The 27,767-nt window shown below is 41.2% G+C and overlaps 1 protein-coding gene across 2 annotated transcripts; it reads left to right on the top strand.

The window, feature by feature from the left end:
• The first annotated feature begins 6,637 nt into the window (after positions 1–6,637).
• Positions 6,638–26,471, top strand: pbxip1a (pre-B-cell leukemia homeobox interacting protein 1a). Of its 2 annotated transcripts, none has more exons than XM_063011242.1 (10): positions 6,638–6,708; positions 7,343–7,429; positions 11,687–11,771; positions 11,888–11,961; positions 12,975–13,632; positions 13,733–13,960; positions 17,830–17,861; positions 17,972–18,034; positions 20,541–20,703; positions 24,677–26,471. In XM_063011242.1, the coding sequence occupies exons 2-10, from the start codon at positions 7,364–7,366 to the stop codon at positions 25,585–25,587; spliced, it is 2,280 nt and encodes a 759-aa protein (XP_062867312.1). In that variant the 5' UTR covers positions 6,638–6,708; positions 7,343–7,363; the 3' UTR covers positions 25,588–26,471. The 2 variants fall into 2 exon arrangements, with proteins under 2 accessions (XP_062867312.1, XP_062867303.1); XM_063011233.1 differs by having other exon boundaries at positions 11,888–11,979.
• The last annotated feature ends 1,296 nt before the right edge of the window (positions 26,472–27,767 follow it).

Below are 27,767 nucleotides of genomic sequence, written 5' to 3'. Positions count from 1 at the left end.
TGTGAGCATTGTTTGTGCAGCTGATATTACAGGCAATATCCAGTTTACTTTAATTTATGTAACACATTTAAAAATAGACATTGTTGCAAAACAGTTTGAGAGCTTTGGGTCATGACCTGGAATTGGTCATACAGATTTACTAAGAAAAACAACCTAAAATGCATTTTAAAAAGTACAAACTAAGAAATAGACATGAGGGAACTCATTTACCCTTGTGTGCATCTGGTCAGTAAGCATATCCCTTGTACAAAGTAAACTGTATTGACCTAGAACATTTTAAAGACAATATTTACCCATTAATCAACCCAATTACCCATGAAAGTGAAAACCTGTTTTTAAGTTCTACAAATGTTTTCAGACCTTCAGATACTTTTGGCAGCAAGCCGTAGATACAGCTCTACAGGCTTTGCACATTTGAATTGTCAGCTTGGAGGGTGAATGTCTGAACTGCCATCTTAAGGTCTCTTCAGAGATTAAAAGAGGCATATGTCTTGATTTAGAGACTCGCCCTAAAGTCACTCCAGTGTTGTTTTGGCTGCATGCTTTGGTTCTTTGTTGGAAGATAAACTGTCTCCTCTGTCTGAGTTGCTGTGTCCTGTGAAGGAAGTTGACTTTAAGGATGTTACCATGTTTGGTTTTGTTCATCCTGTGCTCAGTTCTTATTAGTCTTGCTGTCACTGCTACTAAGCACAGAGTGTTCGTGGGAATTTGTGCTCGCAATTAACATACATTTATACCAAAGGTATTCAGTGGGTTTGAGGTCAGGGCTCTGTGCCTAACCATGTCTTTGTAAACCTCATTTTGATCAGCCCCATTAAAACCACCTTCTTGTTTCTACACTGACCACATAGAAGCACTTTGTAGTTCTACAATTACTGACAGTAGTCCATCTATTTCTCTGCATGCTTTGTTAGCCCCCTTCCATGCTGTTCTTCAATGGTCAGGACTCTCCCAGGACCACCACAGAGTAGATATTATTTGGGTTGTGGATCATTCTCAGCACTGCAGTGACAATGACCTGGTGGTGGTGTGTTAGTGTGTATGGGATAAGACAGCAATGCTGATGGAGTTTTTAAACACCTCACTGTCACTGCTGGACTGAGAATAGTCCACCAACCGAAAACATCCAGCCAACAGCGCCCCGTGGGCAGCGTCCTGTGACCACTGAGGAAGTTCTAGAAGATGACCAACTCGGACAGCAGCAATAGATGAGCGATTGTCTCTGACTTTACATCTACAAGGTGGACAGTGAGTGAACACGGTATTTAAAAACTCCAGCAGCGCTGCTGTGTCTGATCCACTCATACCAGCACAACACACACTAACACACCACCACCATGTCATTGTCACTGCAGTGCTGAGTGATCCACCACCTAAATAATACCTGCTCTTTGGTGGTCCTGACCATTGAAGAACAGTGTGAAAGCAGGCTAAAAAAACTATGTAGAGAAATAGATGGACTACAGTCAGTAATTGTAGAACTACAAAGTGCTATATGATAAGTGGACATGGTAAAATGGACAGTGAGTCTAGAAACAGGGAGGTTGTTTTAATGTTATGGCTGATCAGTGTATATTTTTGTTCATCTGTTAGCAATGGTTGTGGCTTAAAACTGGATTGAATTTTTAGAATTGGTGTTCACATACTGTCCATATAGTCTGCATTGAGTGTGTAAATGGGATCTAATGTGCTCCTTCCTGATTGGTTGCCTCTGGTTTAGATTTGCTATTCAAAGTAGAAGTGGTGCTGGTGTTACCTTTAGATGACTGTGGTGGCTTACAAATGATTAGGGCAGCACCTGATGAAAATAAAAATGCTAAATTAACTAGTTGAAAGGCTCTTCATCCTATGATATTGCCAAGTTGACGCATTCTTACAAATACATTCCAGGATAGTAGAAACCGCTGCTTTACAGTGGGTGTGGGGTGGGTTTGGCACTATTTTAATGCACTCGGCTTTATACTGGGATTAACATTATAAACCGACATATTATTCACCTACCAATTATTAGCTTATTTATAGTTTAATGCAAGCCCATAGTCACAAGATACATTGGGGGGGATATCTTCCTAATATTCAGATATGCTCAAAATGACCCCCCTACATACTGATGTAAAAATTATAAATAAACATATTTCACTAACTAGCTTTGTGTAATGTTAGGATCCACCAGTGTTCCCATCAGCTGTTGAAATGGCAGGAATGTTTTAGAATGGCAGGAACCCCTTTCAACCAACCTCAGTAAATTTGGTTCCCCCTCCCCCCAACTTTCAAATCATGGTTATGACCTTGGTTTAATGGTGATAGACATGACCTAGCATACAATAATGGTCATCTTACATTTTATTCTTACATTTTACAGTATGTAAACACTGGTTCTAATTATTCAATCCAGTTTTTAGCCACAACCAGTGCAACAGATGAAAGTAGAATATATACTGTACAGTGGGGAAAATAAGTATTTGTTCCCTTGCTGATTTTGTAAGTTTACCCCCTTACAAAGACTTGAACAGTCTATAATTTTTATGGAAGATTTATTTTAACAGAGAGAGACAGAATATCAACAAAAAAATCCAGAAAAAAAATTAATTTGTATCAGGGGGGGGCTGAGGGGGGCATTGCCCCCCCAAATTGTGTCTTTGCCCCCCCAAGCACAATGCAAGCAACGGCTATTTTTAAAATTATCTCTGAACCAATCACAAAAATGCATTTTGTTTTACAGTGTGAAGATATTTCCTTGCTTATTCCTGATTGGCTCTTTGAGTCATATAAAAATCGGCAGACTGCCCCAAACAGTTCAGTTCGGCAGTATATGTTCTGTTAGTGTGAGCGAGAGGCAGGTATACTGGTAAACACTTTTTTTTTTACAGAATTAGTATTCTTTTGTTTTCTTTATATTTTAATTTCCCAATAATATAAATATTCTCACTCATTCCTATTTCCACGTTTGAATATTCTCAGTCTGTGTGTAGGTACATTTGTCAGCTTTGACTTAAATTTGTATTAAAGCCTTTCAAGAAATAGAGTTGTTCTATTAGTAATGGCAATTTAATTAAGGGGGCGTATTAAAATGAAATACAATTAGATAATCTTTTTTCTCCATTTACATAATCAACATGTATTTTTTAATCATTGGGTTTTAAGTTTAAGTTAGAAAACATGCATTTTTATTTCTTTACCTCATACATCACTTTAAGCCAGTATCAATAGCTTGGCTGTCATCATTCATGCACAAATCAAGCCTTGAATATATTTCTGGCTTCAAAAACATGACTATCAACATGCCCCCTCATTAGGTTTTACTGCCCCCCCAAGCAAAGCAGTCCAGAACCGGGGCTGATTTGTATTTAATTAAGGGAAATAAGTATTTGATCCCCTACCAACCAGCACGAATTCTGACCCCCACAGACCGGTTATGTGCACAAAAGGCACACAAATTAGTCCTGTCCCTGTATAAAAGACTCCTGTCACAGAATCAGTTTCTTCCGTTCAAATCTCTCGACCACCATGGACAAGACCAAAGAGCTATCAAAGGACGTCAGGGACAAGATTGTAGACCTGCACAAGGCTGGAATGGGCTACAAGACCATCAGCAAGAAGCTTGGTGAGAAGGAGACCACTGTTGATGCGATAATTCGAAAATGGAAGAAATACAAGATCACAGTCAATCGTCCTCGCTCTGGAGCTCCATGCAAGATCTCACCTGGTGGGGTAAGAATGATTCTGAGAAAGGTGAGGTCAGCCCAGAATTACACGGGAGGAGCTTGTCAATGATCTCAAGGGAGCTGGGAGCACAGTCACCAAGAAAACCATTAGTAACACACTTCGCCGTAATGGATTGAGATCCTGCAGTGCCCGCAAAGTCCCTTTGCTCAAGAAGGCTCATGTACAGGCCCGTCTGAAGTTTGCCAATGAACACCTGAATGATTCAGAGAAAGCTTGGGAGAATGTGATATGGTCAGATGAGACCAAAATTAAGCTCTTTGGCATCAACTCCACTCGCCGTGTTTGGAGGCAGAGAAATGCCGTGGGGATGGTGTTCTTGGGGTCATATCTAGCATTTCTCTGCTCCCAGCTCCCTTGAGATCATTGACAAGCTCCTCCCGTGTAATTCTGGACTGACCTTACCTTTCTCAGAATCATTCTTACCCCACCAGGTGAGACCTTGCATGGAGCTCCAGAGCGAGGGCGAAGGGTTGATTGTTTATTGGAAATGATTATTAGTTGCTGCTTTATCAATACAAGTTAACATCTTTTTTAATTCAGATTTGTATTTGATCTTTTACCTTTACAACTCTAAATTGGCACAAATGTGTCAGTGTGTCTTCATGAACAGTGCAAAACACATGCATTCCACTTTATTGTTGTAATTATTTTTGCAATCAACATAGACTGCATTACCACACAAAAGTAAATAGTAGTTAGTGTATCTTAGGTTTGTGGCATTGTGGGAGCAGTATTTGTATATACAGCTAATGAAGACCTTTTGCTTGGTTGCATCTTCCCCATTTTCTACCAATTTAGTCATTTCCAATACCTTACTTCAAGTCTACTACAAGAGGACTGTGATCTTGTATTTCTTCCATTTTCGAATTATCGCACCAACAGTGGTCTCTTTCTCACCAAGCTTCTTGCTGATGGTCTTGTAGCCCATTCCAGCCTTGTGCAGGTCTACAATCTTGTCCCTGACGTCCTTTGATAGCTCTTTGGTCTTGCCCATGGTGGTCGAGAGATTTGAACGGAAGAAACTGATTCTGTGACAGGAGTCTTTTATACAGGGACAGGACTAATTTGTGTGCCTTTTGTGCACATAACCGGTCTGTGGGGGTCAGAATTCTTGCTGGTTGGTAGGGGATCAAATACTTATTTCCCTTAATTAAATACAAATTAATTTATAACTTTTATTTAATGTTTTTTTTCTGGATTTTTTGTTGATATTCTGTCTCTCTCTGTTAAAATAAACCTTCCATAAAAATTATAGACTGTTCAAGTCTTTGTAAGGGGGTAAACTTACAAAATCAGCAGGGGATCAAATACTTATTTTCCTCACTGTATGTAATCAATTATATAATTTTACATTGGATTTTATACTTAAATGTTTATATTTAAGTATAAAATCACAAAAATATGTAAAAATAAATAAGCTGATGTAATTTTTAAGTAACAGTTATACAATTTAGGCACCCAGGTGGTCTACAAAGGCAATCAAATTTAGGATGGGTACTTAGATTCAGTACAGGTATCTTGGCAATGAAAACAAACACTTAATGTGGGATCACTGATTTAAAATGTGCTGAACCATAGGGTGCCGTGCGGTAGAAAAGGGGCATTAGACATTGAAGAGGATTAAGTGGACAGTGCTAATAGAAGTTGTGGCCTAGTGGTTAAGATACTGGACTAGTATCAAATCAAATCAAGGTTTATTTGTCACATACATAGTCATACACAGTACAACTGGCAGTGAAATGCTTCTGTGACTGCTCAGCCACAGTAGTTACAAAAAGTAAACAAAGTACACAAAAATATGTATTATACAAAAAAATAGAAATGTTTAAAATCTAAAGTGTAAGAATACAGAAATTTGAAAATTGAAATTAAGAAAGCTTAAATATAATTAAAAATACAATTTAAAGTGAACCAAGTGTGCGACAGTGACAACAGTGCAAGAACTACGTACATAATATTGATCTTTTATTGTGCAACATATGCAATAGGAGTGTGAATATCATACACAAATCCAAATCCATATACACATATATATACCTACACATACATAGAACCTGTATACATGCATATACATATATACACACACATATATATATATATATATATATATATATATATATATATATATATATACTCATATATACACATAAATTTAGATTCGTGTACGTTAGTCCTGATTGCTATTTTTGTTGAGGACTCAAATAGCTTGTGGAAAAAAAGCTTCTTCTCATCCTCTGTTTTGGCTTTCAATAATTTAATGCCAGGGTTGCTGGTTCAAGCCCCACCACTGCCAGGTTGCCACTGTTGGGCCCTTAAGCAAGACCTTTAATCCTCAATTGCTTATAATATTCTGTCACAGTACTGTAAGCCACTTTGGATAAAAGCGTTTGCTAAATGCCGTAAATGTAATAGAGAGGGAGCAAGGACAGTAAAACAGTGAGAAACAAAGGTCAAGGAGAAGAAAAGTAAAAATGCACCAGAACTGTAACTCTGTAGATATAAAGAATGGCTATTTTAACCATATATGCCTGACAAACGATAAAAATGCCCTTGGTTTTCATTTTGATCACATGAGCCTGGAGGCCCTGATGCAACATGAGGACAATATAATTGAGATGGGAAACCCCAACAAATTTAGCCCTTGCTGTGCCAACGTGTCAGTACGGTGCTGGAGAACATGGTTCTGCCATCCACTATATATAGGACACACGCATGTCACGTCCTGTCAGTTTCTGTCCGGGTCGCGATCAGACGACAACTGCACAGACTCACTTTCACCTGCGACTGTCAATCCTCACGCACGCCAGCCGTGTGGGCAAACCGACGTTAGGATCGTGATTGGCTGTTCGGTGGAAACGCTGAGCTTTCATTGGATAGCTCGAGGCTGTGGGCGGGACGGAAATCGGGATTCCCGAAGTTCGCACGAAGGCATTAAACATCAGAATCGGAGAAAAACGAAGAGGATTTACGCTTTTTAACAGGGTATGGCGGCTTTGTTTGAAAGTCGGGATTAGCTACTGTTACTCGGGGATGTTATACTGCGTGTCGTGTTTGTAGTACTGGGACTGGGGAAGAGGCTTTGGGAATAGTACCTAAGTACGTTTAGCCTGACTGTTTATGTTTGCAAAACAGCCATTTACCACAAAGCCAGCCTGTAGAATTATTATAAATGGCTAAACGCACTATTTTGTGGGTTCGCTAGTTTTGTTGCATTGCTACATTGTTTGCTAGCACACTGCAGTTTTCCTATTATGGGCATATTTAAATGTGAGGGTCGGTCGGTTCAGGCTGTGTGTTGTGTAAAATTGAACAGTAGGGCAACGTGTGAGTTCAATTTTCTGTTTGGCTTCAGAAAGTAGTGCGTTGTGTTTTATAGACGAAACGCCCTCTTACTGTTTACGCTAGCTTTGTAGCTTATGTAACCCACACCAGTCTTTTTAACACGTCAGCTTGTATCCCAGAATGCCAGGCTTCAGTGCCAGTCGCGCACATAGTCTGTGGACGACGTCACTGTGGTGGGCAGTTCAGTACTACAGCCTCAGAGTGATTTATTATAACTATTATTAATTACTATTATTAATGATTATATTAATATTATATTGTGTGTGTTTTGCAGGTGCTGTGACACAAGGCAGTGATGTCTGATAACAGCACTGGCAGCAGTGAGTCCTCCAATAACAGCTGGACCCTCCTCTCTCCTGAGGTAAACACAAAAAACTCCTGGTCAAAAAAAATGGACCAAACCAAAGTCTCATTAGTCTCATTTCAAGAAAGAAGCCAAAAGATATCCGAGATTCTGAACTACTCTGTTCGAAACTCGGCGTTGCCACCGTTCGGCTGGGCGCCATCTAGAAGAAGAAGAAGATATACTTTATTTGTCAAATATACATATACAGATGTACAGTACAATGAAATTCTTTCTTCACATATCCCAGCTTGTTTTGGAAACTGGGGTCAGAGCGCAGGGTCAGCCATCGTACAGCGCCCCTGGAGCAGACAGGGTTAAGAGCCTTGCTCAAGGACCCAACAGTGGTTGCATAGCAGAGCCTGGATTTGAACCGCCAATCTTCCGGTTGATAGCTCAAAACTCTACCCACTAGGCTACCACCGTACCACCGTCCCACCGTAGCGGGCATAATTGGCAGTCCCTGCATGGCGGGATGACCAGACTATGTGGGTGGAGTCTTCAAACGCTGTGTAAGGACCCTGATTGCCAGATAGAGTGGTGCCTGTGCAGAATGTATGGGTGAAAAAAGATTCCGTTAAGGGCTGCGCACAGGTCGGAGGAGGCGTGAGCAGCAATATACCCACCTCGAATCAGGGATCCCCCAGCAGCGGAAGACAAATTGACTATGCTAATAGAAAGAAAGCCAAAAGATATTCTGGAACACTTTAACACCATGATGTGTTTAAAATTTAAATTAGACAATTAAATCTAATCATGAATTTATTTTTAATCTTCTTTGTGTACAAGAAGATTAGTTAAATTTCTTGGTTTCCTTACAGTTTGGGGCTCTTGGGTGATGCAATGGTAAATCATCCTAGCACACTACAATAGAACAGAATGCCTTTATTTGTCAGATATACACCGATCAGCTAACATTAAATCCACCTCCTTGTTTCTACACTCGCTGTCCATTTTATCAGCTACACTTATCATATAGAAGCACTTTGCAGTTCTACAATTACTGTAGTCCATCTGTTTCTCTGCATGCTTTGTTAGCCCTCTTTTACCCTGTTCTTCAATGGTCAGGACTCTCCCAGGACCACTACAGAGTAGGTATCATTTGGGTTGTGGATCATTCTCAGCACTGCAGTGATGCTGACATGGTGGGAGTGTGTTGTGCTGGTATGAGTGGATCAGACACATATAGATACATTTACATATACATATTGGGTGCTTGGGTGGCACAGCGGTCTTTGTGAGGTATTTGTTATGTAAAAGAATGAGACCAAGATGAGTAATTTCAGTGGTTGCATAAATATGCACAGCCTTAAACTACTACTTTGGTACTTGAAGCACCTTTTAAATTTATGACAGCATTCAGTCTTTTTGGTAGAAGTTTATCAGCATTGTCAGTCTTAGCCCATTCCTGCTTGCAAAAGCACTCCAACTCTGTCAGACTGTGAGGGCATCTCCTGTGCACAGCCCTCTTCAGGTCATCCCACAGATTTTCAGTTGGACTCAGGTTGGGCTCTAGATTCTGGTCTGGGTCATTTTAAAACTTTTACCTTCTTTTGGTGAAGTCAGTCTTTTGTTGATGTGGAGGTATGCTTTGGGTTGTTGTTGTGTTTCTCTTCATCTTCAACTTTGTAGCAGAGGCCTGTTTTGTGACAAATTTGACTAATATTTGGAATTGTTCATAAGTCCCTCCACCTTGACTAAAGTTCCTGTTCCAGCTGAGGAAAAATAGCCCTGAAACAAAATGCTGCCACCACCATGCTTTACTGAGGGTATGGTGTTGTTTTGGCGATGTGCAGTGTGTTTTTTTTTGTGGCAAACATTCTTTTTGGAATTATGTCATATTGCAAAAACCTACATAAAGTCTACTAGTTTTTGTAATTAAAGAAATGTAATTAAAATGGATAAATCAAAGGGTTGATTGTTTATTGGAAATGATTATTAGTTGCTGCTTTATCAATACAAGTTAACATCTTTTTTAATTCAGATTTTTATTTGATCTTTTACCTTTACAACTCTAAATTGGCACAAATGTGTCAGTGTGTCTTCATGAACAGTGCAAAACACATGCATTCCACTTTATTGTTGTAATTATTTTTGCAATCAACATAGACTGCATTACCACACAAAAGTAAATAGTAGTTAGTGTATCTTAGGTTTGTGGCATTGTGGGAGCAGTATTTGTATATACAGCTAATGAAGACCTTTTGCTTGGTTGCATCTTCCCCATTTTCTACCAATTTAGTCATTTCCAATACCTTACTTCAAGTCTTTTTCTGCGTGCATAGGTCCCATGTGTGCTAAGGTGAGCCATAGACTCTTCTTTACACCTGCCAGTAGTGGATTCCCACAGAGCTGGCCACATACTGTATGTAGTACGTTTAACTCTACTGCTTGTGCATATGTGTGGATCAGGGGTCAGTAGGGGTTGCTATTGCACAGGCAATGAGAAATGAGACATCAGAGATCTTTTCTGCCTTTTCTCAAGCATGGCTGAGCAAACAGCCAGGCCGGTAGCACTGCTGAAACTTGTTTAACTGTCAGCAGTAATAGGCTGACCACCCCAATAAATACAGTATATCTCTTGAACTGTGGTGGGTCATGATAACTTTTCAGATATTTGGATGACATAAGACTGAACAGAATAAATCTTATTACAATAAACACACCTATTCCACATACTATAGACTCTAGGCCAGCAAGCTGAGATTGTGAATTTTATTATTAGTGTTGCACCAATGAAGTATAGGTATTTTTAGTGATACTGGCCAGCTGTTTTAAATCTTGCCAATGTTTACAGTTGATAGCAATGCATATACAATGTTTAAATGTATATATACACTCACATATACACCGATCAGCCATAACATTAAAACCACTTCCTTGTTTCTACACTCACTGTCCATTTTATCAGCTCCACTTACCATATAGGAGCACTTTGTAGTTCTACAATTACTGACTGGAGTCCATCTGTTTCTCTGCATGCTTTGTTAGCCCCCTTTCATGCTGTTCTTCAATGGTCAGGACCACTACAGAGTAGGTATTTGGGTGGTGGATCATTCTCAGCACTGCAGTGACACTGACATGGTGGTGGTGTGTTAGTGTGTGTTGTTGATGGCTGATGGAGTTTATAAAGACCTCACTGTCACTGCTGGTCTGAGAATAGTCCACCAACCAAAAATATCCAGCCAACAGCACCCCATGTTCAGCGTCCTGTGACCACTGATGAAGGTCTAGAAGATGACTAACTCAAACAGCAGCAGGAGATGAGCGATCGTCTCTGACTTTACATCTACAAGGTGGACCAACTAGGTAGGAGTGTCTAATAGAGTGGACAGTAAGTGGACACGGTATTTTAAAAACTCCAGCAGCGCTGCTGTGTCTGATCCAATCATACCAACACAACACACACTAACACACCACCACCATGTCAGTGTCACTGCAGTGCTGAGAATGATCCACCACCCAAATAATACTTGCTCTGTGGGGGTCCTGACCATTAAAGAACAGGGTGAAAGCAGGTTAAAAAGTATGTAGAGAAACAGATGGACTACAGTCAGTAATTGTAGAACTACAAAGTGCTTCTACATGGTAAGTGGATCTGATTAAATGGACAGTGAGTGTAGAAACAAGGAGGTGGTTTTAATGTTATGGCTGATCGGTGTATATTTTTATATATAAGCGTATATATAAAATAAACAAATAAACGGATCATGTTGGAAAATGTCGCTTTGATGCTGATATGTTTTACGCTGTGACTGTGTGTGATGTTAACTGAGCTTCCACTGATCACGCACAGTAACATATGAGATGTCTGTCGTGAGGTCAACATGCCTGTGATGTTTCACATTCCTTGTCTGCACTGAGCAGGCCTGTTTGCTTCCTGTAAAGGCTCGAGGCCCCATGATGGATTGCAGCCTATTCAGGGTGTGTTATTACTCTGCGTCCAGTGATTCCTGGCAAACACTGACCATGATAAAGTGGTGGTAAAACATAACAATACAATAAGCCTTACTGCTTGTATGAATTAGATTATTGAAATTTAGAAGTGGTAAACCATGGCTGCTGGAAGAATAGACGATGCTATATGGCTATAAGCATCTGGGTTTGATTTTTGCCTCTGGTCACTGTAAGTAAGGAGTTTTAGATGTTTTACACGTGTCCAGCAAAGATGGATTTAATACTCTAAATTGTCCCTGCGTGTTTGTTACCATTAAGGTGGCATAATTGTGGATTTGACCACATAAATGGTAACAGTAGTTTTTTGTTTTTTTTCAGGAGGCAGCTATTGACACTGCAGGGACAGTAGATGATGGGACTGAGAGCATTGGTGATGCACCAAGCCTTTCAGAGGAAGTTGCAGGTTACTTATTTATCTTTCTAAAGTGTTAATTGTTTTACATAATTACACAAACCTTTTAAAAACCCTCAGTTTAATAGTGATTCTATATTCTAGCTTAATATCTCTGGTTTTTACAGGAAGCTCTTTGGATGTGAGGCTAAATGAGACTGAACCATCGTCTGAGATCATTTTCTCCGAAGAGGGACAACAGGTGATTGCTGTATCAACTGTGTGTAACGATAAGATATAATTATTTCAACTGTACTATTTTGTTAAATTAGCTTATAGTAAATAAATTGGGCGGCACGGTGGCTAAGTGGGTAGCACAGCAAGAAGGTCCTGGGTTCGATCTCCTGGTGGGGCGGTCCGGGTCCTTTCTGTGCGGAGTTTGCATGTTCTCCCCATGTCTGCGTGGGTTTACTCCGGATGCTCCGGTGTCCTCCCACAGTCCAAAAACATGCAGCCAGGCTAATTGGAGACACTGAATTGTCCTATAGGTACCTAGCCACAAGCTTGCATAAACCAGTGCATTGTAGTGCTGGTCCCAAGCCCGGATAAATAGGAAGGGTTGTGTCAGGAAGGGCATCCGGCATAAAAACTGTGCCAAATCAATAATGCAGATCACGATTCGCCGGCAACCCCTAACGGGAGCAGCCGAGGAAATAGAGAGAGCTTATAGTAAATAAATTATTTATTTATTTAATTTCTTTACAATAATTCAACTAAAATATTGTTGTATGTATTGTTGCAATTGGCTCAGTGGGGGTAGCACTGTCACCTCACAGCAAGAAGGTCCTGGGTTTGATTACCAGGTGGAGCTGTCCGGGTCCTTTCTATGTGGAGTTGGCATGTTCTCGCCATGTCTGCGTGGGTTTCCTCTGGGAGCTCCGGTTTCCTCCCATAGTCCAAAGACATGCAAGTGAGGTGAATTGGATATTCAAAATTGTCCAAATTTTGTGGACCAGTAACTACCTGTTCTGTCAGGAATGTAACCAAAGTGTGTAAAAACATGACGTTAAAATTCTAATAATTAATAATTTCTGAATGTTTGAAATAGGATGTCCAACAAGCTTATGGTTATTTGTATATATTTGTATAGTATATATGCAAATACTGGATCTACAAACAACAACACTTGTAAACAACAACACGTGTAAACAACTTTAATTTTTGTTTATTAAAGAGGAGACCTGATTAATACAACATGTGTGTGCAAATTTACAGGTTTGTCAGGAAACATCCCCAGAATTCTTCGAGGAGGGAGCGGCTACTGGCTTTGTTGAGACTGATCCTGAGATCTGCGCACCTGTCATCCATGACACCATCACCAGCTCCCCTCCAGACAACGATCTGCTGGGCGCGGTTCCCTTTAGCATAGCCACAGAGTCAGCCCTATTCCTTTCAGAGGAGGCTTCCCTTGAAAAACATTACGAAGAGATGTTCCCTGATGTACAGGAACCTCTCAAACCTAGCCCTGTCCCTGAAGCTGAAGATAAAGTGACTCCAGCACCTGAACCTAAAACAGAAATAAACCCCTGTCCTGAACCAAAAGCTGAAATAACCCCCAGTGATGAATCCTTAGGTGAAACTACAGACTCCCCTGCCACCCCAGGTTCTTTGTTTTCTAATGTCCCTGCAAGCGGAAGCATAGTCTTAGACAGCTACAATCGTATATCTGCAGTCGCTGTGATAGATATTCATGCTGAAGTCATTGCCAGCCCTGAAATCCAGTCTCAACCTGAGCCCTCTGAATTTGCATCTGGAGCTGACAGTGCTGACCGAAAAGTCACTGGTTTTCATGTTTTGGAAGAGCAGGAGTCCACAATAGAAAGAGAAGCATCTGAACTAGCAGCTAAAGGTGTAGATGTGGTGAGAGAAGCAGGTACAGTATGTAATGAGAAGAAAGCTTAAAAACATTGTCAACATTGTCAAATTTTTATCTATTACATTTTAACACACTGTTACGTTGCACTTGTGTTTAGAATCTATTGGTGCAGATTGGCCAATTGAACACCCAGAAGAGAGCAGCAGGCTGCGGCTCCGTCATGCACAGCACGCTCAAGAGCAGAGAGAGAGCTCAGACGATGAAGAGAGAGAAGAAGTAGAGTTCAGGGTTCCAGAAAGGAAAGAAGAGAAATCAGGCTTCTCACTGAATCATCTGATCATAGGTGCTCTGGCACTGTTGTGTCTTGGCTCTCTTTTCTTGTCAGGTGAGTTGTGTAGCAGGAATGTGGGCCCTCAAGACTTTTTTAGATTTACAATACAAAATCTGATTAATAATGTGTGTTTGAAGAGGAACAGTCACGCTTGGATTTTTTGATAGCCAAAAGGGGTGTAATTCTAGGGCTTTGGGGGTGTGCAACAGTACAGGTTTGTTGTTGTCGCATTTTTCATTTCAAAATCCTTCACACATTGGCTGCAGGCAGGGCAGTCCAGTACCTGTACCCTTTTCATCCGCAGCCATGCCTTTGTAATGTGTAGCATGTGGTTTTGCATTGTCATGTTGAAAAATGCATGGACGTCCCTGGAAAAAATGTTGTCTTGAGAGCAGCACATGTTGCTCTAAAATCTCAATGTACTTTTCTGCATTAATGCTGCCATCACAGAACCTTACCTAGGGCACTGACACAGCTCCATACCATGACAGACCCTGGCTTTCGGACTTGTTAATGATAACAGTCTGGATGGTCCTTTTTCTTCTTTGATCCAGAGCACACAGTATCCATTTCTTTTTAAAAAAAGACTTGGAATGCTGATCCCAGGTGCCTCAGGGCCCGGAGACTGTCACACCACTTATGGACATTGTTAACATAAGGCTTCTTTTTTTGCACAGTAAAGTTTTAAGTGGTATTTGTGAATGTATCTTCGTATTGTAGTGCTTGACAAAGGTTTGCTAGTAATCCCTTGCCGATGTAATTATATCAGCTGTTAATGAATGACAGTTCTTGATGCAGTGCCGTCTGAGGGATCAGAAATCATGGGTGTTCAGCTTAGGCTTGCGCCTTTGCCCTTTACGCACTGAAATTCCTTCAAATTCTTTAAATCGTTTAAATATATTAAGCACAGTAGAAGAAGAAATATATGAATCCCTTGCAATCTTTTTTGAGGAACATTGTTTTTCAATAATTGTTTAAGCATTTATTGACAAACCAGAGATCCTCTGCCCTTCTTTGCTCCTCAAAGACTTTTGTGGATACTGCTTTTTTACCAAACCATGATTACAATCACCTGTTGACATCACCTGTTTAAAATCACATTATTTATTTTTACCTCATTACTTGCCCTAAATTGCCCCTGTTCTAACTTTTTTTTAAATGTGTTAATGGTCTAAAATACCGGAATGGAGGTATATTAACAAATTAAATGAAGTTGACCAGACAAAACATTAAGTATCTTGGTTTCATACTGTCTAATTGTAAGAAACACCTGCATTTTTATTTGCATTTTTCATACTGTCCAAACCTTCTGATTTGGGGTTGTACCTTATAGTTCATGCCACTATGTTATTGGGAGACAAGTTCTTATGCATGGTGACATCATAACTGGTTCAGTGTTCTTCTGTCATTTTTTTACAAGGTATGCAGAATGACCCTGCACTATCTGCTTTAAAAAAATCCAAATTGGAGTGTTCCTCTTTAATTAAGGTGTTGAGCTGGCATTTGACTCTTTGTTCTCAGGTGTGATATGAAATTGTGTTGTGTCTCCAGGTATCATGTTTGACCAAGCTGGGGGTAGGTACAGCTAGATGGCAGTATAAGCTTGTGCATTGCATGTCGGTGGAAGCCACACTCTGAGATTGATGGGGTTTACTAATGACAACCTAGGGTTTTATTGCTATTAGCAATTCAGTCGGCAGCTTTTGCCCAATTAGGTTAACCTGGCTGCCTTAGCAGACTGTGGTCAGACACTTTAGAATTAAGCAAGAGTGTCTCCCAGATGACATTAAAATCAGTAGCATTGCTTACAATGCAAAAAATTCAGGTTAGTGCAATTGATTGGCACCCCACTATGCGCCCAGTGTTTCCTGAGGGAACCTAGAAACTACCTGCTGCTACCCTGACCAGGATTAAGCGGCTGATGGAAACAAAATGGAAAATGAAATTGTTCTGTTTAGTTTGATGTCAGAGTTCTTCTGGGGTGAATCACATGACCCTTATGAATTAGGTAATTGGGTGCTGAAGGAGTTAAAGTCCAAGACGTACCTTAAAAACATGTCAAAAGCCCCACTTAATATACACTGATCAGCCATAACATTAAAACAACCTCCTTCTTTCTACACTCACTGTCCATTTTATCAGCTCCACTTACCATATAGAAGCACTTTGTAGTTTTACAATTACTGACTGTAGTCCATCTGTTTCTCTACATACGTTTTTAGCCTGCTTTCACCTTGTTTTTTAATGGTCAGGACCCCCACAGAGCAGGTATTGTTTAGTTAGTTTAGTTAGTTAGTGTGTGTTGTGCTGGTATGAGTGGATCAGACACAGCAGCGCTGCTGGAGTTTTTCAAATACCGTGTCCACTCACTGTCCACCCTATTAGACACTCCTACCTTGTTGGTCCACCTTGTAGACGTAAAGTCAGAGACGATCGCTCATCTATTGCTGCTGTTTTAGTTGGTCATCTTCTAGACCTTCATCAGTGGGCACAGGACGCTGCCTATGGGGCGCTGTTGGCTGGATATATTTTGTTGGTGGACTATTCTCAGTCCAGCAGTGACAGTAAGGTGTTTAAAAACTCCAGCAGCGCTGCTGTGTCTTAATCACTCATACCAGCACAACACACACTAACACACCACCACCATGACATTGTCACTGCAGTGCTGAGAATGATCCACCACCTAAATAATACCTGCTCTGTGGTGGTCCTGTGGGGGTCCTGACCATTGAAGAACGGGGTGAAAGCAGGCTAAAAACTTATGTAGAGAAACAGATGGACTACAGTCAGTAATTGTAGAATTACAAAGTGCTTCTATATGGTAAGTGGAGCTGATAAAATGGACAGTGATTGTAGAATCAAAGAGGTGGTCATAATGTTATGGCTGATCGGTGTATATAGTCTAATAGCTCTGTTTAGTGATTGTACTGCCCCCATGCTACATGTAACCATGGTGTTTTTTTAAAGACAAGCTGCACTTGTGTACATTTACTTTAGTAAATGTCAGATGTCTGCAGCTTCTTTTGTTTCATTCACCTTGCATAATAACCATGTTGTTTTTCTATTAAACTATCAGGGCATTGTCAAACATCATTAGACACATTAGTATTGGCTGCATCATCTAGCTGTGTGGACTAATGTACTTTCGGTTCAGCTTTTTGTCAAGAATGAGCATTACTTCTTTGCATGTGTGTTCAAAACCAGGGTTTTTCAAACCCTGGGTCAAGGGTCGTGAGCCAAAAAAATGGGAAAAATAATAATAATTACATAAACAAATTTTAGCAGGCACATAAAACACAAAATGAACTTGTAAATAAATGCCCTTCTTGTGGAGGCTCTACGTTACATCTTGAACTACAGTGGGACTTAATTGACACCAATGTGGGTTGCTTGGAAAAAAAGTTTGAAAAACCCTGTTCTACCCATTAGGTATTTGGACACCAAACCTAGATCTTGTAGTAACATCAGCTAGCCAACTGCATTTAAAATTGAGTCCTGAAAGACTTAAAGCCTAATGAACACCTTTGGGATTCATTGGAACTTGAATTGTGAGTCAGACCGACATTGCTAAAGTATTTCCATTAGTTTGTTTGTTGAACATTTCTGTCCAATTGAGATAGGATACAATCAAAGCAACTGTGGGTTATGGGCCATGTTTAAAGACCCAACAGTAGCGGTGGCGGTGTTGCTCAGCTTTCAGGCTAATAGATCAGTTGCTTAATTACTAAGGCATCACATAATGGCTGTTAGGTTGGCATAGTACTAACCTGGTTTAGATATGGGATGTCAAACAAGTTGATAATCAGGTGTCCACATATCGTTCTTCCATATATAGCATAGAGATACAGAAAATAGTCAAAGATCATATTTCTATTTATGGGTAAAGGCAGCAAAATTATTTTTGTCTCTGTATTTCTTCTCAGATGACCACGATGGCTCAGAATTAAGTGACCAGGTTGGCATCTTCTTCTGCATACATTTTACACCTTTTTTGATTGGCATGTTTGCATTACTTACTGTTCCTGCTGCTTTATTTAATTAGTATCTTGATCTGTCCCGTCTTAGGAACTTCTGGAAAGACTGGCTCAAGAAAACAAGCAGATTTCCATCCTGGAGGCTCAGTTACAGGTCAGGATAAGGTCAAATTTACAGTTCCATTCCTGATATCTGTCAAATAAGGCATTGATGTGCACTGGTGGTTTGTGGGCGGAGATAGTTTTTTCACAGAACTGGGAAAGTCTGATCTCAAATTGCATACAACATGTACAAACCGTATTCAAATTCATATTAACGTTTCTAGCATTGTTGTATCAACATTTAGTACAGCAGTTTGTGAATTAGGATGTCAGAGATGATTGTAAGCAGCTGCTGGTTTGTCATCTAACCACTATTGGTTTAATAGGAAACTAATGTGATGTTTAGTCGATAGCTTTGAAAGAAAGCAGACATATTGTATTTGTAGGGTGAAGCCCTGAGATAGATTAGTGCCCTGACTAGTTCATTCCTGCCTTATGCCCAGTGTTTTCCGGTGAAACTGGACCTGCCGCAACCCTGACCAGGATAAAACAGGCAGCAAAAACTGAACTTAAATACTGCTGAGCTAGGCCACTTCACCACCAAGTATATTACACAAGCAAAAGTGGTTATATAGTGTTTTTCCCCACTATGTGTGATTTTGTTCTTCTTTCTTGATAACTTTCTAACATTTCTAATTGGTTGATGCACTTTCAGAGTATGTTTAACACAACAATATATACACTATATTGCCAAAAGTATTCACTCACCCATCCAAATCATTGAATTCAGGTGTTCCAATCACTTCCATGGCCACAGGTGTATAAAACCAAGCACCTAGGCATGCAGACTGCTTTTACAAACATTAGTGAAAGAATGGGTCGCTCTCAGGAGCTCAGTGAATTCCAGCATGGTACCGTGATAGGATGCCACCTGTGCAACAAGTCCAGTCATGAAATTTACTCGCTACTAAATATTCCACAGTCAGCTGTCAGTGGTATTATAACGAAGTGGAAGCGATTGGGAATGACAGCAACTCAGCCACGAAGTGGTAGCCACGTAAAATGACAGAGCGGGGTCAGCGGATGCTGAGGCGCATAGTGCGCAGAGGTCGCCAACTTTCTGCAGAGTCAATCGCTACAGACCTCCAAACTTCATGTGGCCTTCAGATTAGCTCAAGAACAGTGTGTAGAGAGCTTCATGGAATGGGTTTCCATGGCTGAGCAGCTGCATCCAAGCCTTACATCACCAAGCGCAATGCAAAGCGTTGGAAAGCACACCGCCACTGAACTCTAGAGCAGTGGAGACTTGTTTTCTGGAGTGATAAATCACGCTTCTCCGTCTGGCAATCTGACTGACGAGTCTGGGTTTGGCAGTTGCCAGGAGAATGGTACTTGTCTGACTGCTTTGTGCCAAGTGTAAAGTTTGGTGGAGGGGGAATTATGGTGTGGAGTTGTTTTTCAGGAGTTGGGCTCGGCCCCTTAGTTCCAGTGAAAGGAAATCTTAATGCTTCAGCATACCAAAAGATTTTGGATAATTTCATGCTCCCAACTTTGTGGGAACAGTTTGGGGATGGCCCCTTCCTGTTCCAACATGACTGTGCACCAGTGCACAAAGCAAGGTCCATAAAGACATGGATGAGCGAGTTTGGTGTGGAAGAACTTGACTGGTCTGCACAGAGTCCTGACCTCAACCCGATAGAACACCTTTGGGATGAATTAGAGTGGAGACTGTGAGCCAGGCCTTCTTGTCCAACATCAGTCTCTGACCTCACAAATGCGCTTCTTGAAGAATGGTGAAAGTGTATTTTTTATTAATTTCTGTTTATTCATGCATGTGATCTTTTAGCAAAGGTAGTAACAAATGAAAGGCACAGAACATCTGCAGTGACAACTGCTATGACAACTGCAATGAAAACTGGTTGCCACAATATATCAAGCCAGTCAGAGCGCCTGCGACAACTGTGTTTTGTAAAAAGAGGAAGGAATAGACACCCTGAACAAGCCACAGACAGCAATGAATGAGCAGCACCCCACCCCACCCCACCCCACCCCACCCCACCAACCGGTGCTAACTACGGCCAGTGTGGATCCAGAAGTGGAGCCTACTACAAAGCAGCCTCTAGGGCAGCTCGCTCATTCAGGCCGGTTCTATCTTGATGGCTGTAAAGTGCAGCAACATCAACAAGGTTTTCAGGAATAAACAAAGAGTGCCGGCCTCACTGCAGAGGAGCTGGCAACTCTTTACTATAGAAACCGTAATAAATAGAAACAAGTGTAGTTAACTGTCAGTTAAGAGGAACTGACTCCTGAGTCATCTGTGCCTCCATGACACCGCTGATGGCCCTAAATGGCAGAGCAGGAGGACATAATTCTCTTACTGTGCCCAGCCAGCGATCTCCACGACTTGTGGGCCTGTTACAACTTTCTTGCATTGATTTCAGTGGCTATTTTTATAAATGGCAGTATTTCATTACTCAGGTCACAGACCGTATTAGATTTGTGACCCCTAACTCTGCATTTTCTTCATACATATAATGATGTGTATTACTGTATAATGTGGAGTTTCATAGTTTCCTGTTTCTTACATATTAATGATTCTGCTTTTACATTTTTTCCAGTCTCAAAAGGAGGAACTGGACCAGGCGCTGAGGACAGCAGCTAAGAAAGGAATAACTGACAAAGAAAATACCAAGCTGAAAGAAGAACTCTCTGCAATGCCTGGTCTAAAAGAAGAACTAGAAGCACTCAAAGCTAGAATTGCTGAGCTTACCCAACTCACAGGTACAGAGCACCGAATTACCATAATTAGCTAGGGCTGCCCCTAACAACTGTTGATTATTCTATAGACTATTTAAGCGATTAGTCGATTAATCTAAACGATAAATTTTCCACCAAAATTTTTGATTTAGAATCTCATTTAAGCTTCCTTTATTTTAACAACAAACTGTATGGCATAATAATATGGCACAAAACTAAATGTGAACAGGGTTTATGTCCACATTATCAAATTCTCAAGTGCTCCATAATAAACAAAGTGCATCATGTGTTTATGGCATTCCATACACTAAGCAATGTGCTTACACTTATAGCAGAAATAAAATAGTTAGAGGTAGGCACGTCTCATTAAGTCCAACGTACAGTAAAAACAGAATGAGCCCAGATTCTAACCTACACTATCACTCAACTTACTTCAAATTCTAAGCGATGTAAACAAAGTGGTAAGCGTCACAGCGCATTCACATGAGAAGCTTTTTGCACTTTGAGCGCCACGGCAACCGCAAAAATTGCAAGCCCAATGCAGCAAAAGTGTGTGGCTCCTGTTGCTTCCTAAAGTGAGCGGCATGAATGCGCCCTAAACTGAACTCGCTAAGAAATACGGTATTCCAAGATCTCGCGATTAAGAAGCTTAATGAAACAATATAGACGTACAACATTGCGCTAGTGCTGCTGTGTAATATGCAACAAATGCTGAGGGAAATGATATGAACGGCTATATGAATGGAGACGTACAAATTAAAAATGATCATTTATAAACATAGTTTTAAAAACAATGCATCGATTTAAAATATTGATTACGTTGACCAATCGGGCAGCCCTATAATTAGCACACTCGATGTGACACTGTGTGGAGTGTACAGCATTTTTTATGTTTTATTTTCTACAGCACTAGGAAGTGCCAACATCCCTGCTGTTATAGTAGATATTAACAGCATGGATAAAAAGTAACCAAATAAGAAATCTGTTAAGCAAGTAGCTTTATGTTGAGAGCACAGAGAACATATTACAGTATCTTTCGCTATATAGCTTGTATCACACTTTCCCAGCTAGAGTTTGACGTATGCCCACGTCAGTCGTGATAACATTTGTGAAGTTCCATGACACTATACACTGTATGAGCAAAAGATTTAAGATAGTCCTCCTAATTATTTAATTCATGTATTTCAGTCACATCAGTTGCTAACAGGTGTAATAAATCAACATATAAAGGAAACTTTTAGCTTCTGTTTGTTTGAGCTCTGTCTACAGTAGGTCTTGATTGGCTTAAAATTAAATTAAAGTAATTGGGTCTCGGTGTTGCCACCAATCGGCTGGGCGCCATCTAGCGGACATAATTGGCAGTGCCTGCAGCAGACACGGTTCTGCTAGGGCGGGATGACTGGACTATGTGGGTGGGGTCTGTGTAGGACCCTGATAGGCAGATAGAGAGGCCTGTGCAGAGTGCATAGGTGAAAAAGGGTTCTGCTAAGGGCTGCGCACGGGTCGGAGGAGGCGTGAGCACCAATATACCCACCTTGACTGCAATCAGGGATCCCCCAGCAGCGGAAGACAAAATGACTACGCTAAATTGGGAGAAAATGAAAAAAAGTTATTGGGTGCTCAGTGGTGCAGTGATAAATCATACTAGCACACCAGAGCTGACATCCCAAACTAGTAAATTTGAATCTAAGCTCTGCTACTGGCAGGCCGGGTGCCTATACGGACAATGAATGGCTTCTACTAGGGTGGGATTGCCAGATGGGCATGGGATTCCTCATGACTGCTGCAATTATGACCTGTGCTGGCTGTTTGATGGCGTCTGCACATAGACAGGGGATAATAAAAATTGGTGCGTGACTCTCCATATGCGATACGGACCTTATGCACCGTCCTCTTGCATGTGAGTAAAAGCATTCCGCTACTGCACACGTGTCTGATAGAGTGTGTTAGTCACGGCTGTCCTCGATCAGGAGTGGAGTTCAGCAGCAGTAAAGGAAAGGATATGCAATCTGGTAATTCTTAAAGTTTGGTTCCACTCCAGCAGCACTGTATGCAAATGCCACAGCATCCAAAGCATTGTTACTAAAGCACTGAACTGAAGTGAAGAGTTAAACCATGTTCTTTGGTTCTAATCAGGTTCGGTTAGGTTCTCTTCTGAGGCACTCAGTTGACACAGCAGTTTTAATACGCTAACCCACCACTGAGTCTTGAGTTCAAGTCTTGTGCTGTGCCGTCTGCCTGGTTGGCCGCACAACAGTCACAGTTGGCCGCGTCTGAGAACATTTAGTCTGGCTAGTGAGTGACCTCATTGCTGATGTAAAGAAAGCAGGTGGTGACTTCACACATATTGTGAAGGCATGTTGTAGCCTGAAATGATTATATCAAAATTGGGAACAGGCAGCTGCAGCTATTACAATGCAATGTTATTGTAATAAATAGGGCCCTACTAAATTCACGGGAAAATGTGCTTAATTTAACGGACCTCATTTTTCAAAAATCACAGATTTCACAGATTTTTAAGGAAAAGTGCCACTTTTCACGGCAGTCCTTAAATAACACTCATAAATTGAATGATGTCCGTGTTTTGACATCATACAAATATTTCTTACCCCCCCCCCCCCCCCCATAAAGTACGAAATCAACTGTACAGTCAAGCCAGAAAGTCTGCACACCCTTTCACCTTCTCCACATAATATTACATAACAGACTCATCACAATAGATTACAATCTAATTGTCACAAAATTCTACACAAAATAGCCACAATGACAAAGTGAAAGCAGGATTTTAGACATTTGTGCTAATTTATTAAAAATCAAAATGTGAAATATCTGTATGTATACAAGTGTGCACACCCTTTGATATGACACCCAAAAGTGAGCTGAGGTGCATTTTGTTTTTACTGATACTGCTTGAGATGTTTCTACAATTTAATTGGAGTCCACCTGTGGTAAATTCAATTGATTGGACATGATTGGGGATTGCCAACACCTGCCTATATAAGGTCCCACAGTTGACAGTGCATATCAGAGCAAACTCCAAGCCATGGGGTCAAAGGAATTATCTGCAGACCTCAGAGACAGGATTGTGTCAAGGCATAGATCTGGAGAAGGGTACAGAAAAATGGCTGCAGCTTTACAGGTCCCAAAGAGCACAGTGGCCACCATCATTCGTAAATGGAAGAAGTTTGGAACCACCAAAAATCTTCCTAGACCTCGCCGCCCGGCCAAACTGAAGACGGGCCTTGGCCTTGTGCCAATCTCGTAGCTTCTTGGGTGCATCAACCAAGTATTAGGCTAAGGGTGTGTACAGATATGTAATCCCTAAATAAACCATTTTTGTCAGTAAAATGAAATTGCATATTTTCTAAACCCTGTTTTCACTTTGTAATTATTGGTGATTGTGTGTAGATGTTTGAGGCAAAAAAAGAACTCAATTTATTATAGAATGAGTCTGTAACATAATAAATGTGAAGGTAAAAGGGGTGTGCAGACTTTCCGGCTTGACTGTAGACAAACTGTCGGGAGAATAATACTTTACTGGCTTGTTATTTTGGGCACAGACTACAGAGAGATGATTTACATTTACATTTTTAGCATTTAGCAGACGCTTTTATCCAAGCTGAAAACGATGAGCAATTGAGGGTTAAGGGCCTTGCTCATGGACCCAACAATGGCAACTTGGTGGTGGCGGGGCTTGAACCGTCAACCTTCTGTTTACTAGTCCAGTACCTTAACCACTGAGCTATCACTGGCCCTATCACATGATCACGTGTGTAGAGAAGCACTTTTCCATTGATAATGGAATCCCCAAAGGGACAAAATGCACTCAATATGTAAACACATACATTAAACATTGTCAGAACACTACACCACAGAAAAGTCAGTTACACTACCTTATATTTCATACTTTACACAAATGAACAATTTTAAATCACTAAACACAAACCTTAGCAATGGGGCCTAGTAATGAATATTATTGTATTTTGTTTCCTTTTAGCTGAGGAGCCCTCAGGACCCCTTTCCAGCTCTACTCCATCTCCTGCATCTCCTCCTGATGTTCCTAAAGACAGCCAAGGTCCGGCAAAGCCTGAGAAACAGTGGAACAAGAAAGAGGAGCTCAAGAGACAAAAATCCCTTCTAGAGGAAAGCAAAAAGAGGTTGGAAGGAATGAAAAAACAAGGCTGGAGCAAGAAAGGGCTGAGAGAAAGATTGGTTGAGGTGCAGCAGAGGCTCTCAGACCAGGTGGACCATCTTGACAAGCAATATGAATGGAAGAGGAAGCACAACGAGGGAAAAAAGAGGAAAAATGAGCGGGAGGAAAAAAGGAGTAGCAAAGACATGGACACAAGAAAAGGGTGGAAGGTTGGCAAGGACAAGCATGGTCAGAAACACAAAGAGCACCTTAAACAGTACCATGAAGAGTGGGAGCGTAGCAAGATTGAGAGAAAACAGGAGAGGGAGAAGAGGAAGCAGGAAAGGTCTTGGCAGACCAAACCTGGCCACCAGCACCCACAGGATAAGCACCATGTGTCTGTAGACTTCTGGAAACACCAGGAAAAGAAGCTGAGGAGAAATCTGAACCCTCCAGAACACTGCAATGATGTAGCAGGCTGTGCTGAAGCAGAAGGCCTGGTTCCTGTTAAGTTTTCACAGTTTCAGAGCCTCTTACAAATGTACTTGAGCAAACTAGAAGGGCTGACCGAGGAGAACAAGGAGGCTCTGCAGCATCTGGTCACGCAGTTCTTTTCTGATGGCATCTTTAGCCACCATACAATGCTTTTCAGCGAGTTTGCGGAGGATGTCGCCGACATCTTGGAGGACCTGGCAGACATCCTTAAGGACGATGATGTTCTAGAGGAAAAGATGGAAGAGTTTGAGAGGGAGGCACTGGTAAAATTCGCAGCATAGAGCAGCAAACCTTGACTGTAATTGGAAGGGTAAACACCACAACAGAATCAGATGACCGCCGAATGCTCTCACCACGTATAGTTTAATTCCCAAGGCTTCACGATATAACAGCAGTACGCCTGTAGTATGTTTTGTACGTTGTGTACAAGAGACTACGATGAAATAAGGTGTCTAAGAAATGTTTTCCGACTGGAGATGGAAAATTCGCCAAATACTTTTAACTTGGAAATAACATCAAGCTATAACATCAAGCCTCACATAATGCATTGATTAGAATTAGTTCCGTATATTTTGTTAAACTGAACACAAAAATGCGCCCAGGTGGTGCAGATTCCGCTAGCACACCAGCGCCGAGATTCTGAACTCCTCGGTTCGAAACTCGGCGTTGCCACCGGTCGGCTGGGCGCAATCTGGCGGGCATAAATGGCAGTGCCTGCAGCAGATACTAATTGGCCACTGTATCTGCTAGGGTAGGATCTTCATACGCTGTGTAAGGACCCTGATTGGCGGAAGAGACGCCTGTGCAGAATGCATGGACAAGAAGAGGAGGGCTGTGCACGTGTCGAAAGAGGCGTGGGCAGCGACGTGCTCTCCTTGGATGCATTCGGGTATCCCTCATCAGCGGAAGACAAATTGACTGCACTAAATCGGGAGGACAATGGGGAGAAAATGCATTAAAAAAAAAAAAGGTAAACCAAAAAAAAAAAAAAAAAAAAAATCACTGTCCCTTTTAAATATTTTCTTATGAGGTCAAAAACACCGATCAGCCATAACATTAAAACCACCTCCTTGTTTCTACACTCACTGTCCATTCTATCAGCTCCACTGACCATATAGAAGCACTTTGTAGTTCTACAATTACTGACTGTAGTCCATCTGTTTCTCTGCATGCTTTGTTAGCCTCCTTTCATGCTGTTCTTCAATGGTCAGGACCCCCACAGGACCCCCACAGAGCAGGTATTATTTAGGTGGTGGATCATTCTCAGCACTGCAGTGACACTGACATGGTGGTGGTGTCTTAGTGTGTGTTGTGCTGGTATGAGTACTGGATCAGACACAGCAGTGCTGCTGGAGTTTTTAAATACCATGTCCACTCTATTAGACACTATTATCTAGTTGGTCCACCTTGCAGATGTAAAGTCAGAGATCTATCTATTGCTGCTGTTTGAGTTGGTCATCTTCTAGACCTTCATCAGTGGTCAGAGGACGCTACCCACGGGGTGCTGTTAACTGGATATTTTTGTTTGGTGGACTATTCTCAGTCCAGCAGTGACAGTGAGGCGTTTAAAAACTCCAGCAGCGCTGCTGTGTCTCATCCACTCATACCAGCACAACACACACTAAGACACCACCACCATGTCAGTGTCACTGCAGTGCTGAGAATGATCCACCACCTAAATAATACCTGCTCTGTGGTGATCCTGTGGGGGTCCTGACCATTGAAGAACAGCATGAAAGGGGGCTAACAAAGCATGCAGAGAAACAGATGGACTACAGTCAGTAGTGCTTCTATATGGTAAGTGGAGCTGATAAAATGGACAGTGAGTGTAGAAACAAGGAGGTGGTCATAATGTTATGCATAATCAGTGTACATAATCTGACAGAATTAGCTTGAATGATATTAAATAATACAAAACTATATAGACCAGACGTAGAACCTAATACACCAACACTAGTCTATGTGAACAGCTTTCCAACTCAGTATCAGTGGAAAATATTACTGGATCCACATGTGCATCAGATCAGAGGCTGAGACATCTCATTTAGGTTCTAATGTGCTCATGTTGTGTCAAAAGTTTGCAAACCATTTGTTATAAATGTAGGTTTTGGGGTTGGTTTTTTTATTTCCCTTCTTCTTCTTACTTTTTATTTTCTTAATTGAGTATATTGGACAAAATGTATGCATAAAAAGCATGACACTTGCTAAAGTGATGGCATATTTTATTTATTTTTTTATTATTTTTTAAATTTTGTTTATGCATTTTTTCCCCTTTTTCTCCCGACTTTTTTAGCGCATCCAACTGCCCGACTGCATCACGCTTCCTCTCCACTAATGCCAACCCCCGCACTGATTTGAGAACTAAGCTAACCCACGCCCCCTCCGACACGTGGTAGCAGCCGTATGCATTTTGTCACCCATACTAAGTGAGTGCATATATGCGAATCAGCCTTGTGTACGG

This window comes from Trichomycterus rosablanca, chromosome 2 (assembly GCF_030014385.1).
Source record: "Trichomycterus rosablanca isolate fTriRos1 chromosome 2, fTriRos1.hap1, whole genome shotgun sequence".
Lineage (NCBI taxonomy): Eukaryota > Metazoa > Chordata > Actinopteri > Siluriformes > Trichomycteridae > Trichomycterus > Trichomycterus rosablanca.
The sequence above is the reverse complement of the archived record's forward strand: the minus strand, read 5'-3'. Positions and strand labels throughout refer to the sequence as shown.

What these genes read in the sequence shown, in the direction of transcription:
- pbxip1a (XM_063011233.1), top strand. Translation starts at nt 7,364, where the DNA reads ATGTCTGATAACAGCACTGGCAGCAGTGAGTCCTCCAATAACAGCTGG. An exon ending in AGGTGATTGCTGTATCAACT is followed by an intron (nt 11,980 to 12,974) that starts GTGTGTAACGAT and finishes GCAAATTTACAG; the next exon opens with GTTTGTCAGGAAACATCCCC. An exon ending in AGATGTGGTGAGAGAAGCAG is followed by an intron (nt 13,633 to 13,732) that starts GTACAGTATGTA and finishes ACTTGTGTTTAG; the next exon opens with AATCTATTGGTGCAGATTGG.